This window comes from Cervus canadensis, chromosome X, assembly GCF_019320065.1.
Source record: "Cervus canadensis isolate Bull #8, Minnesota chromosome X, ASM1932006v1, whole genome shotgun sequence".
Lineage (NCBI taxonomy): Eukaryota > Metazoa > Chordata > Mammalia > Artiodactyla > Cervidae > Cervus > Cervus canadensis.
Window position 1 is genome coordinate 137,446,069 of NC_057419.1, and position 14,846 is coordinate 137,460,914.

Sequence of the window (14,846 nt, forward strand, 5' to 3'; positions counted from 1 at the left end):
AGATTCTTTTTGTTGCAATGGTGAATGGGATTGATTCCTTAATTGCTCTTTCTGATTTTTCATTGTTAGTATATAGAAATGCAAGTGATTTCTGTGTATTGATTTTGTATTCTGCAACTTTGCTAAATTCACTGATTAGCTCTAGCAATTTTCTGACACTATCTTTAGTATTTTCTATGTACAGTATCCTGAATATACTTTTAAACGATTTTTTTCTGGTCTAATAGAGTCAATTTCTTGACTACACAATTTCAAAGCTACACAACACAAATGCTTCATGTGTGTTTGAAATGAATGTACATTCTCTGCTGCACAAAATTTTTCTCTCTCCCTCAAAAATACAGCTTGATTGTGTTACTCAAATCATTTATATCCATATTTACATTTCACTTCCTTGATATACTGGGGAATTTCCAATTTATCCCTTGTAGTTTATCAGTTTTCACTTTACATATTCAAAGCTATAATTTTAGATGAGTAACTTTCATGACTTTTATACCACTGTGGTATAATTTGTCTATTTATCCATATGAAATATCTGTTTGTAATGCATTTTTGCATTTAATTCTATTTCATACTATATTAGAATTGCTAAACCAGCTTTCTTTTTGGTAGTATTTGCTTAACATTTTCTCATTGCTTAATTTTCATATTTTCTACATTCTTTTACTTTAGATATGTCTACTGTGCACAGCATATAGACTTTGTTCCAATTTTATTTTAGCTTTTGTTTATTAATCAGTGTTTAGTCCTTTTACATTTATTGAAGTTATTGATTTGTTTTTAACTTCTTCTTGTCAGTTTATGTTTTTCTATTTATTCAGGTTTATCTGTGTCTGTTTTGTCCCAAACCTTACTTGTATTACATAGGTCAATTTTTGGTCATCTTCTTTCTTCAACAAGTAAGTAATATATATTATTTTAATTCTTTTCTAAAATATATATTATTTTAATTCTTTACTATTAAAATATTTAACCTAGGGACTAAAATCTGTATTTTTTGAAAAACTTATATAGTTAATAGTATTTATATTCTCTCCCTCTAACAAGACAATAAACCATATAATTTCACTTCCCCATTCTCTCTGTACCTCTATATTCTATGTTAGTAGTATGTACAATTATACTTCCATATTGTTACTTAAAATATTTATGTTATTTTTTATGATCAATATTTATTTAGACTTAAAATACTTTATTAATATCTTTCTTAACCATTGTTTCTTCTATGTTAGTCACCCCCACTCCCAACTTCATCCTGAATTCATTTCCTCCTTCTTGGAGTAAAAGCTCCAGTAACTATTTCAGAGATCTGGAGGTCCTCATATTCACCCTAGGGTGACAGTTTGATGTAATATAGGATCTCAAATTCATAGTTATTTTTCCTCATTACTTTGAAAATGTGCCCCATTATCTCCATCTGACTCTCACTGCTTTGTAAGTGATCTGCTTTGGGTCTCAGACAGTTTTTAAGAACTTCTTTTTATCCTTAAATTCTAAAATGTCCTTACAGTGTGTTTAGGTATGTATTTTGTATTAATTTTGTATTATTATTATTACTTTTGCTTTGTAATTCATAACCTTTTTTACAGGGAAATATGCCTTCTTTAAATAGCTAGAAGTTTTAACCATTAATTTTTCAAATATGCTTCTTGTCCTATTCTCTCTTTGAACTCCATGTTGGATTTTGGGACATCTAGGTTTATCCTCTGTGTGTCTTACATTTTATTTCATACTATCTAACACTTTAAATTTTTTGCTATATCCTTGGAGAATTCCTTATCTGAATTTTCCATACACAGTATGTCTTTGGTCCACTATCTTGAAGATAGAAATCCAAAGGGTATACTTCAAGCAAAAGGGGACCCACAACTTATTCTCTTTCTTCTTGGCAGAAACACTGAGCATCACTCATCTCATCATGTTAACATTTCATTAGGCAAATATTTTTGATAGAAAAGTAACCATAATTTATTAAATACCTACGTGTGACAGATACTGTACAAGATTTTTTTTTTCAAATTTTACATGAGAGGTATACTATCACCTCATTTCAGAGAACATCCAAATAAACATGCTAAACAAGGGCACTGCTCAATTAGCGGCCAAATTAGAAGTGCTCTACTCTACTGTGTATCTTCAATAAGGAAGTGATATAAAATTAGTACTGAGCTCCAAGGTTTTACTGCATAGCAAAATCACCATGGGGATTTCTAGGTAGATGTTTCTGGAATTCTAAGTGGATAGTGCTGTTTACTACATAAAAATACAGTAAATCTTACCTAACTAGGCATCATTAGCACAATGTTTCCTACCATAACAGCATGAAAGGTATAATGATTAATATTTGGGTCACAGTAATGTTTGGTGTAATTTATTAATAACAAAAGAAAAAATGGTATTTTTTATGGTAAGACGACACTATTAAAGTAATTCTGATTTTTTTAAAGTATACATGAGGAACTTGGAAAGGTTATAGTAAGAGCTGAGGAGTTCCTGTCAATTAAAAAATACTTATGTGTTCTAGTGCCATGCTCACCCTGGAACTAGTATGATAATACTGTATACATGGATTAGTAAAGATACTATAAACACAGGGTATTAAGTACAGTACAGTCTCATTTACCTGGAGGTCCAGGAAGGCCTGGTGGACCTTGAATTCCAGGAAATCCTCGATCTCCTTTATCTCCAGGCAAGCCAGGTAACCCAATGTTTCCTTTTTCTCCTACAGTTACACCAGTCCCAGGCCTAGGTATTACCTTTATTATGAAAGAAAAAATAAAGGAATTCAAAGAGGAAGAGACTTATTTTTCTGAAAATAACCTGGTAGGTCCATATGATTACAATGCATCATTTTCACAAAGTGTTCAGATGCAAAATCATTAAGACGACCTTACATAGATTGTGAGCAGCATGCTTCAACAGATTAGAAAATGTTCAATGTCAGTATCAATATTACCATCCACTTTAGCCCCAGGCTTACAGAGTTAGAATTATGTTTGATGTCTCTTATCATTCAAATTCAATTCATTCCAATCACCTAAGCCTGATAATTCTTTGTTAAACAAGTCTCTCCAATTTGTTCCCTTCTTTCCTGTGACAGCTTCTATTCTTACCTCATACTTGGACTAACAGAAACAACTCTGAGCTTTTCCCTTTAAATCCAAATCTATTACTAGGATACACTTCCTCAAAAAGCAATTTTTCGGTGTTACGTTTCCTGTTAGAGCACTCATAATTGCTCATTACTTCTTATTATATTTCATGTCACTTTATAGCTTGGACTCTAAACATACTTCTCACTCCCAATACCTCTCTCATCTGTTTCATGTCCTGATAGTTCTAGCAATGACTTTTTAGGAGAGTGAAGTCTGATTGTAACCACTTCATGCATCTTGCACATTCCTGCTTTTTCCTTTGAATATGCCATTCTAAATATCTATAATGCCTTCCCATAATCCTTCTCTTTGTCAACTCATATTTCTTTCTTCTTAAAAAGCAAAAGAAAAGTCATTCTTCCAGGAGGGCTTTATTAATTAAAATTAACTAGCCCTTTCTATCTTCTTAGAACCTCATGCCTAAAGAATTTTATATTAAATAATCTAATATAAAGAGGTTAACTTCATAGAGTTATAAAGGTAAAGTAAGCTTTAGATTTAAGCAACTATCAGTCTGAGATAGAAATTATCACCTACTGGCAATATTCATCCTGGCTCTTTTGGATATAAGAAATATTCAGACAAATGGACATTTGTGGGACCTAGAATTTGGATGGTAGTTCATAGGGGAGCTATTGAACAGGATACACTCTCAAAATTTCCATTTCTTCTGATGCTCATCAAAATTCTATCATCTCATTTTTTAGAAAAATTATTTGTTAGAAAAGTAAAATTCTGATTTGAAAATGAAAGCAAATAAAAATTGTCTTAAGATCTTCTTTAAATATAATACATTCTCATCATTGGATTTGGTAAAGTACCAAGTATCAATATCTGAGACTCACTATGGACAAAAATAATTAAATAAACATTATTCAAATGTCTTATCATATAGGGTTTATGGCACTTGCCCCTTTGCAACTGAAGTCTAAAGCCAGGAGTCTTAGAAAATTTCAATGAAAGGAAAATCGATATGTCAACTGCAACAGAGATATTTTATTTTTAATAAGAATGAAAACATATGTGACTGGGATTTCATGATGAATACAGATATGACAGAAAAGTTGTAAACCCCTTAAGTATTCTTTTATAGAGCAGTTTCCTACATTTGTTATGAAGAACCCCTAGAAAGCACACACTCTGGGAAGAAAGAGGTGTGAATCAGACAATTACAAATTGAGAAAATCTATTAAGACCAAATCCATCTTTCTTCTGAGCCCTGCAGGGGAAAGGACCAATCCCTAGTTCCCCAACAGTTTCTTTTTTTGAACCTTTGTAAGCAACACTTGCACCACCTGCTGGTTACTTGAGAAATGATTTGGCAATCATTATGCAAAAAACCTAATACCATAATTTTGGAGCTTTATTATGGAGAAATAATACACAGGCAGACCAATACAAACACTTTGAGGTCAACCTCACTGAAGTTTTACATGTAAAGACTTTTAAGACAGGAGAAGTTGATAAAGACTTGGAATTTTGGGTTCTATGAGGAAAATGTATGGAGTATATAATTAAGACGCAAAATTTTAAATGCAGTAATAAATTTAATAAATAAAAACTGAAAGAAAAAAAACTTACAAGTCCAGGAGGCCCAGGTGGGCCAGTGTCACCTTTTTGACCCTATTCAACACAATTATACAATAGATTAGTAAAAATCACATGAAAATATCAATTTCCTCAAAAATATAACTGATAATTAAGATTCATAAAGACCCAGAGATCCATAATAAAAAATCTCAAAGAGAAATACAAAATGAGTTAATAAAACATTACTTTGCTAAGCTTAGGAAAACCTGTGCTGTTATGTCAGATTTACAAGCTATATGATGCTGACCAAATCAATTAACTTCTTTGCCTTATATATAGACCAGACTTCTAAGGTATTTCTAGCTGTAACATAGAGAACACACTGAATTAAAAAATTGGTATTTCTAGAATCAGCTAAAATCTTTACCCCTTTCTTACATTTAGCCATGTCTTTTTCAAAAAACTTGTCAGGGGCATAAATTTAGTGTCATTTCCATTAGTGACAGATATTTTAAGGCTGATGAAGTTAACTATCACCAGGAACAGCTAATAAATCATAAATGGTTTGTGACTTTGCTCTTAGAATCTACTGAAAGACAAACTCAGACAAAACTGTTACCCGTAACCAGTAGCTACAACAGGTGAAGATCACAGTATTCAACTGCTATCCCACTGGCCATGACCCAAGAATAGGCGGACCTCTCACACCTCTACTTTCATTCGAGATTTATTCATAGAAACCTTCCATCTATCTATAAGCTTCTTTTAGTTCAAGGAGATACTCTGTCCTATAACTTCACATACAACTAGAAAAACAAAAGTTTATTCTTTGAGTATTTATTATCTTCCTTTATTCTAGTTGTGCCTCTTAAACCAGTCTAGAACTTGGATCTAGTTTAGAGATAAAATCACCATTAAAACATGTACCCTCTGGGTACATTCAAGTTTCTAACATGTTCCTGTCCCTGCAAAACAAAGCTTTTCATAGAAAGCAATTAAAAACCAGAGAGATTGGAAAAATGGATGTTTTGTGATCTGCTATAAATATGGGAATTGTGGGCTTCATACATTTTTTTCAAAGTCACCTTTAAAATAGGGAACTAAACAAATGACCTCAGTCAGGCTGCATGGCCAAATGAAAAAACAACAGCCAACAACAACAAAAAAAACAACAAGGAATTAGTCACGAGCTTCCAGAGAATCTCATTGCCTAGAGAATGGAAATGTCTAGTGGCAACATTCTAAATTCACAGCTATAAACCTTTTTTAGTATGAGGACCTCACTAAAATAGTGCTGAATCCTCTTTCTGGAGAACAAAAGTTTTGCCGATACATGCTCAAAGTAAAGGCATCAGCTTTTAACAATGGAAATGCTAAAGTTAAACAATTCTCCATGTATTTCTATCACATGGACTGTGATTTAGGAGAGTGAATGAAAATTTAGGGAATTGGTATAAGAGAAAAGGGAATAACATCAAAAGATGGATAAAGAAGGTATAGTTTGAATACAAAAGCTAGTTACTTAGAATTTTTTCATTTATAACTGGGATGAAAAGAACTGTGCTAACCAGAATAAAAGCAGTTCCCTCGATGTTTGAAAATTCTTACCTTTTCTCCATCTCTTCCTGGCTCACCAGGGAAACCAGGATCACCAGGCAAACCCTTTAAAAACACAGAAGACACTGACATCAGCAAAAATGGTGGAGTAAGAACCTCCAAAGCTCCTCTCCTCCATAAAAGCACCAAGACATTGACAAAAATGGTCAATCTTTTTAGAACTCTAGAAATTAAGCAAGGGTTTGCAGCAATCCAGGAAATGTATTTTTTGGGGAAAAAGAGACTAAATCTTGGTAAGAACAAAGTGGTTTGTGGCTCTATTCCCATCACCCTTCCTCAGTTCCACAGCAGCCTTGAAAACCAACAGCTCACAATCAAGGTAAAGACCAGCAGCATAGCAGCAACTGGAAGGAAAAGAACCAGCTTCTTCAAAGCCCCATCCCCACAGAATTGTCATTTCTGGTGGTTCCCAGAATATCCCATTACTTGACCTAATTTTACTTCTCCCAGTGCAAACAGAGAAAAGCCTTTTCCCTAGGGATATCTGTCAAAAACAGAGGCAATATTGAACATCATGATTGCATAAATCATTGTTTCAAAAGAAGACAGGAACTGAGGTCCTGAATTGGAATCCCCCACTCTGGAGAAGAGAAAGGCTACCCGCTCCAGTATTCTGGCCCAGAGAATTCCATGGACAGTGTAGTCCATGGGGTTGCAAAGAGCTGGACACAACTGAGTGACTTTCACTTTCACTTATGCCAGTTTATATGTCTAAGCCATTGGTGAAGCTACAGTTTGTAAGTTGAGGACTGCCTGTTTAGCAAAATTATTTAGAAATCAATTTATCTGATTCTATTGAATATTTACAACTTTCAGTCTTATTAAGAATGCTCCCTTTCCTGCAGAGTAGTCTCCAAATTTCATCAAATTTTCTATCTGTCCTTGAAAACATCTTTTAACATCTATGGTGGATACTCCTGATACTAAGGCTGCCTGAAATAATGTTCCTGGACTTCCATATTTTTACTTGCCTCTTTTTGGGTAATAATTAGAATTATATGTCAAAACTTTAACTGGAAAAAGAAAACTTATGTTCACACAAAACACAGTATGTGAAGGTTTTTAGCAGTTTATTCATGATGGTCAAAACCAGAAACAACCAAAATACCCTTCAATGAGTAAATGTATAAACCCTGGTACTCCATATAGTCATATACTGGTTAGGAATTAAAAGTGAATGAACTACTGATATACAATACAGTGTGTTATACTATGTGAAAGAATTCTGATTCAAAAAGCTGTATACACTATGACTCCATTTTTATGACACTCTGGAGTCAGCAACATTACAGAGATGGAGAACAGATCAGTTGCTTCAATGGACACTGGGTGAGGGGCGGGGAGGGAATAACTATGAAAGATCATGAGAGAACTTTTGAGAGAGATGGAACTGTTTTTTATTATGGAGATTGTTACACAACTTACGTGTTTGTCAAAACACACAGAACTGTGCACCAAAATGGTTCATTTTATTGTATACAAATTATATCTCAATAAATCTGACTTAAAAATCTGTCTTGAAAAACATAAAAATTTCAAACTCATATTTAAAAGAGATGGAAAGGATAATTTCAATTCATTTAAACTATTTTCAAACCCAAGCCTCTTTGCCATCCTGCTTCTTTACCAACATGTACAAATGTTGCCATTTGGAAGGGAGGGTGGATTTTAAATACTCACTGGAATTCCTGGTTGGCCATTCTCTCCATCTTTGCCTGGTTTACCCTATTTAGGATTCAAGGAAATGTGATAATATAAATTTGTTATTTAGAAATATAAGGTCAAAGGATATAACAAGCTTTCTTCCAGCCTGGGACTCTCTTCAGTAGACTTTCTGGACTTTAATGTTATAATAAATAAATAAATATGTCATTCATGCCATTTTGAGGGAATGAAGGCAGGATTTAAGAGGAAAAAATAAAATTATACACATGCACAGTGCATGAGTACATGCGCAAAGACATGTTTAAAATTTTTTGCAAAGAATATTAGAAGCCATAACACTTACTCTTTTGCCAGGCTCTCCTTGCTCACCCTTCTCACCTTTCACACCACCTGGAGGACCCTATACACACAAAAGTAATTTTACATTGGTTCATGGAGTACTATGTGAGATTATCGATTTACATTAAATGATGCTAAAGAATTTTAGGTTACTTACTGGAGGACCACGTATCCCTGGGAGTCCAGGAGGCCCTCGGTCACCAGGAAGTCCCTATGCAGTGGTAGGGAAAAGGAAAGCAATATTAAAACTATTAGTACTGTTAGGAACAATTTTAACTAGCTGAACTACAGACTCATGTACTATAACCAAAGATATTTCAAATTCAAAGTTGAAATCTACTAGGCAAAAAAAAATCTAGAGCCATCTTTGCTTATTTCAGTTAATTTTTAGTGTATGTACAAGCCAAGTTTTGAAGTAAAGAGCAAGAAAGCACTTCAAATTAAAGTATTAATGATTTTTATTCTTATAAAATATTTTGTAATAATATAATGTTATCTCCTCATCTACTCTAGTGCATGTATGCCAAGTCACTTCAGTCATGTCCAACTCTTTGCGACCCCATGGACTGTAGCCTGCCAGGCTCCTCTGTCCATGGGATTCTCCAGGTATGAATACTGGAGTGGGTTGCCAAGGGCATCTTCCTGACCCAGGGATCAAGTCAGGATCTCTTACACCTCCTATATTAGCAGGCAAGTTCTTTACCACTAGTGCCACCTGGGAAGGCCTCCCCCTGCCAAAATATGGAATATTTCACGAAATTGCAGGACATCCTTATGTAGGGGCCATGCTAATCTTCTCTGTATCATTCCAATTTTAGTGCATGTGCTACCAAAGAGAAGTAATTTATCAGTAATACCATCTTTCTCCCTGAATATCAGTGAAATGTAGAGAACGTGGTCATCTAAAACAGTGACAATCTATCTTACAATGACTTAATTTTGTACATAAAGGCATTATTCATAATAGACAAAAATGGGAAAAAAGTCAAGTGTCCATCAACTGATGAATTAATAAACAAAAATGGGGAATACACATGCAAAGGACTATTAACTCAGCCATAAAAAGGAACAAAATACTAATACACACTACAACATAGATGAACTTGAAAAGATTATAATAAAAAAAAGAAACTAGATAATATCATGTATGATTCCATTTATATAAAATGTCCAAAAATAGGCAAATCTTTGGAGCCAAGAATTAAATCAGTGGTTTAATATAATTAAAATTTCAGGATTTGAAAGTTTAGGGAAAAATATTAAGTGATAACTAATAGGTGTGGGGTTTTGTTCAGGGAGCTCATGAAAATGTTCTAAAATCAGATTGTAGTGATTGTTTGACTATCATGTGAATGTATTAAATAAATGTAATTGTACACTTTAAATGGGTGAATTTTACAGTATATAGAGTATATCTCAGTCAAGATATTTTAAAATTTTAATTATTTCTAATCCTTGTTCTTTCAAAAAGACTATCACAAATAACCTTATTCCAGCTTGTAATGCATTTTAATGGAATGCCACTTTCATAGCAAGATATTCATTGATTTCCTCCCTACATACTCACCTGATCTCCTTTCTGAAACTCTACATCGATTGGTCTTTTTTGTTCACTGATCTGCCCAGGTGGCCCAGGGGGGCCCTGAAGACCTTGCTCACCCTGTTTGCAAGATAAAATAAGTAAAGTAATATCTCACAGTTTAAACAGACAATAATATAATATAACATGCAAGCTAATTTAGTTGAAAGAAGCAAAAAGACAAGTTCAAATGACTGTGAAAGAAAAAAACTGAGGGTTGAATAATCAACTTTTTTCTCTACTCACCTTCTCACCCTTGGGTCCCTGGAAATTTAAGCCCATATTCCCCTGAAGAGAGAGATTTGAATTTAAAACCTCATTGACTATGGCAGAAACCAACACACCATTGTAAAGCAATTTTCCTCCAATTAAAAAATAAACAAATTAAATAAAAAACCTCACTGACAATAACAACAACAACAAAAAAATCCACACCAAATAAAAGATGTTAAAAGGAAGAAAATTACCTTTGGTCCTGGAAGTCCTGGTGGGCCAGGAGGGCCCTAAGAGTGAAAGACACAGAAAAAGGAAAAAAAAGTTATATTAATGAGTATATCAAAAATAAGTTGGTTTCATAGAAGTAAGGACTGAAAAAAGTCCTTTAAAATAATATTTCCTGAGGTTTTTTTCTCATTGTTTTCTCGTCAGAGACACATATTTAAATTGATTTTAAAAAACTAGATGATAGCGGTGACTTCTCTTGACAGGCTACAAATGGGTGAGGAAAGAAATGCAAGGATGGGTAGAGGCCGTGGGGTAGCACTCATGCCAAAAATCAATACAAAAATTAATCTCAACAAATATCAAACTTATCATATCAGAATTATGGGTTAAACTTAGGTACCATTAGACAATTAACTGTCCAGTTCTAAAAGGCATGTGCTTACTTCTTTAATGCAATTTGATTTTATATGATATTTGTATATTTGAGAATGTTTTAAGGTTTGAAAAGTTAAACTGGCATTTGTCTGTCCAGGGATATCACCTCCTGATGTCAACTGATCTATTTATTCACATATTACACCTTGGTAGCATTTCTAAGACGTTGAATCAAGGTTAATTGTAGGGACATTAAGAACAGAGTCAATGTGTTATGTGGTCACAAGAATTAAGGAAATTCAAGGTGTAACAATACACCTAGGGTCGGCCAAGGTTGTAATAGAGTTCGGAAAAAGTATCATGCTCCAAAATCTCATGTTTTGCAAGATATTTACAACTAAAACAAACTAAACAAAGAGGTTTTCTAACCCTCTCCTAAAGATTTCTAAGAAAGCAGAAATTACAATCTTTTTCTGGTAGATCTTCTAGTATTTATCAAACATTATTTCATTATTTCTTTCATTCATGAATAGAGGACCAATGGTCACAAGCAAAAATGTATGGTCTATAAAGGTATAATGAAAACTGTCATTTAAATAGGTGATAGATGAGAGAAGAGTGGCACATGAGAAATCACTTTGAAGTACAATTTTCTTGCCCTTTTAACAGGGCAACAGTACAGTTCTAAGTTTAAAATATGACTTAAATGAAATTTGAGTATTTCAGGGGTAAAAGTACTTACAATTTATTAGAGTAGAAATATAAGTGACGATACAGGTAGTAAAGTAAGAGAACTGGTTGCACATTCAGGGTCTTTATAAGTTTTTGCTTCTTTCCTGGGAAATAAAAATCCTTATCCCATTTCAGAGTGATTCACTACCCTCACCAATCCTACTGTTCTGTCACAGGTCCTTAAGAAATGAAAGCCGATGTTTTTTGTGTGTGTGAATATCTACTTTTATTCCTTTTTAACAGAAAACTGCATCCTGAAGAAACATGCTTCATCAAGTGACTTAAGAATTGCCTTAGAAGACTTCATAAGGTGGCCCCAGAAGTGACTTCAAATCTGACACATCAAGAGTTAACCACCAAGATACTTTATTTTAAATCTTTCCTTTTGTGTACCTCATTCTTTCCATCTATAAAATGGAGTTATTATTTAGCATATATATTATTCACCATAACACTATAGAATCTCCTATATAAGAAAACTTAAGAAAACTATAGACCAAATTTATTATACTTTCAAGTAGTACAAATAATATTAGTACAACTAATAAAAATAAATGAAAAAAAATAATATTAGTATTTGTAAAATGAAAGACAAGGAGGAGAAATGAAATTACAGAAGGAAGCTCACCATCAAACCTGGTGGTCCTGGGGGACCAATTGGCCCTGGTATACCAGGGGGACCAGCTGGGCCCTGTTATAAAGAAAGTAAAAGGATAAGAAAAAAAACTTGTATAAAGAACTAAATGGGTGAAATTTAAGTTTAGTTGCTAGAATTCTGTTCTACAAGTCTATAATTCTGAAGCAGAATTTTAAAATGTAGAATAAAAGGATTGAATGACTATAAAGAAATTCAACTAAACAGAATGGATTGGGAATACATGTAAATCCATGGCTGATTCATATCAATGTATGACAAAACCCACTGGAAAAAAAAAATAAATTAAAAAAAAAAAAAAAAGAACTTATGTTTTACAGTGGTACACAATGAATATGGGACAAACGTATAGTAAGGAAGTTTTAAAATATGAAGCAATAAAGATGGCCATTTAGTGGAGCTTTTATGCTAGAAATGGGAAGGGAAAGCCTACTAGTTTCAAGGTGGCTTCTCTAATTTTAAAATAAAAATGAGTAAAATTAAACACAAAGAGGGAAGTGAGAAAAACTGGGACAAAAGTTAAAGGAATGATGTAATGGCTGTGGAGCAAAATTAGGCATCTTAATAAGTTGAAAATTTGACTGCCTTGAAATCTATTAATTTTATATCTGGATACAAATTCTGAGTTATTTTATAATTTAAAAAATCTCCAAACAACCCAAATATCCAACAACAGGAGTTCAGAGAAACAAATTCTAGTCTATCAAAAAATGGACTGTAACATGAAAGTGAAACTGAATGAACTGCAGTCATATACAATAATATGGGTGAATCTTAACATATCAAATAGAAAAAGTTGCAGAAAACTACACATACATTTTATATTACTTTAAAAGCTAAATACTCTTGTTTAATGATATACGTGCATGTAATAAAACTACTTTTAAGAAGAAATGGAATGCAGAAGGATGTGACTGCCAAGAAAGGTTGATTGAAAATTACAATGTTCTAGTTCTTAAACACTGCATTGGGTTCATAAGTGCTCATTTGGTAATTATGCTTTATAACCTACATATACTTTGCATGTATTCTGCTATATTTTCAAATATAATACAGTAAAATTTAGAAAAGATTGGTAATACTTAAGAACATATGGATGGGTGATATCAAGTGTGTATTAAGGTGATTAATGAAAAAAGTCCCTGACATTGTATCTTAGTGATCAAATACTAGAAAGAACTGATTTTTATTTTTGGCAAAAGGAGCAATCCTCATGAAATATAAACCTTAAAAAAATTAATTCCCTAATCTATAAATCCCCAAAAGTTGTTGTCATCTCTGTGTATGTTATGTGTAGGCTGACATGATAATTTTTCTTAAGATTACACTTGACATTCACTATACATATATTTTATTCTTTCAGCCTTCAAAATATGTTAATATGTTATGCATAACTGGTAATGTTATAAATGAATTCTTCAAATACCTTGAATGGGAAACCTGCAATTTTTAATCAGACCATTTACTCCTACTACGCTATTGATCTCCACAACACAGAAATAAGACTATATAGAAGGCTGTTTCTGCTGCAAAACTCTGAAACAAAAATTTCCATGGAAACTGGATTTGAAAGGTAAAAGAACAAGCCACACTTCTTAAAAAGCTCCCTGGTCAAGACTGCTTTTATTTTCACATACAACATACCTGCCATGTCTATCAAACCTCAGATGCTAATTTCTATAATGAAAATAGAGAATACTATAAGGCTGAGGATAAAAAAAAGTGATGCTGTGATCTGATTTAATCAATAGGGCAAAGAAGAAAGTCAGCAGATGCTTACTTGTATTCCAGGAGGACCTGGATATCCTGGATTTCCCTTTGGTCCTGGCAGTGATGACATAATTATACTACCTGGTTCTCCCTGAAAGAAACCATAAGTGGTGATTGTAAGTAATAGTTATGATACAGGAAAGCTGGCCAGAATACAAAAAATGAACTAAGCATTCAATTTGTCACATAAGTGTCCTCAAAGATTTAGGCGACCTCAGTAGTTAAATGAATACATTTACTGTTCAAAGGAAAATGAGGAAGTGGGTACAGTACATGGAAGTACAGTCAATTTGTTAAGAACCTATCATACCTTTGGTTACTCATTCATGAAAAACATTAAATATTAATATTTGCCAAGAATTGTGTTAGGCCTTGGATGCTTCATAGCAAAGAAGATAAAACAAGACACCTGTTCTCATTGTGCTAATAATATACTGGGGAAATTCATATCATAACATGTAAGCAAATATGATAAAATTTTCTGTTTAGGACTATAAAGGAAAACTACATGGTACATGATAAAGAAATGGTGGAGAACAATCACAGAAATGATAATCATGTGATGTCCTAGAGGGGCTAACTATCATTATAATGGAGATCATATTACAATATATAAACTTACCAAATTAACATGTACACCTTAAATTTACACAATGTTATATGCCAAATATATTTCAATTTAAAAAAGAAATAGTGGAGAAAACTTGTTTGGGCAGTGAAGAAGGGCAATCTATGAAGGCGATATTCAGGCTGAGATCTAAAGGATCATGAATCAGCCAGGAGAAGATGGGGGAAGAGCATCAGGCAATGTAAGCAGCCTGAACAAAGGACCCAGAAAGGGATGACTCTGGCACATTCAAGTAACTTAATGCGGACTGGTGCGATCAGTGAGCCCACGGAAAAGCGGCTTAGGGATAAGGCTGGAAATGTGGGGCAAGGACCAGAATACGCAGATCTTACAGGCCATAGAAAAAAATGTGGA

General features: G+C 33.4%; 1 protein-coding gene and 1 non-coding gene across 6 annotated transcripts in view; both read right to left on the reverse strand.

Annotated features, from left to right (window-relative positions):
* COL4A5 (collagen type IV alpha 5 chain) overlaps positions 1-14,846 on the reverse strand; it is a 240,450-nt gene that overhangs the window by 79,700 nt on the left and 145,904 nt on the right. For all 5 annotated transcript variants that reach the window (XM_043459101.1, XM_043459098.1, XM_043459100.1 and 2 more), the window contains exons 9-19: positions 13,875-13,955; positions 12,068-12,130; positions 10,356-10,391; positions 10,135-10,176; positions 9,877-9,969; positions 8,467-8,520; positions 8,314-8,370; positions 7,986-8,030; positions 6,297-6,350; positions 4,740-4,781; positions 2,627-2,759 (exon numbers count right to left, since the gene is read on the reverse strand). In XM_043459101.1, the coding sequence (XP_043315036.1) occupies positions 2,627-2,759; positions 4,740-4,781; positions 6,297-6,350; positions 7,986-8,030; positions 8,314-8,370; positions 8,467-8,520; positions 9,877-9,969; positions 10,135-10,176; positions 10,356-10,391; positions 12,068-12,130; positions 13,875-13,955 (700 nt within the window). The remainder of the gene's footprint in view (positions 1-2,626; positions 2,760-4,739; positions 4,782-6,296; positions 6,351-7,985; positions 8,031-8,313; positions 8,371-8,466; positions 8,521-9,876; positions 9,970-10,134; positions 10,177-10,355; positions 10,392-12,067; positions 12,131-13,874; positions 13,956-14,846) is intronic.
* Positions 9,045-9,149, reverse strand: LOC122436120. The gene has a single exon (XR_006267890.1). It is a non-coding gene; the product is annotated as a U6 spliceosomal RNA (small nuclear RNA).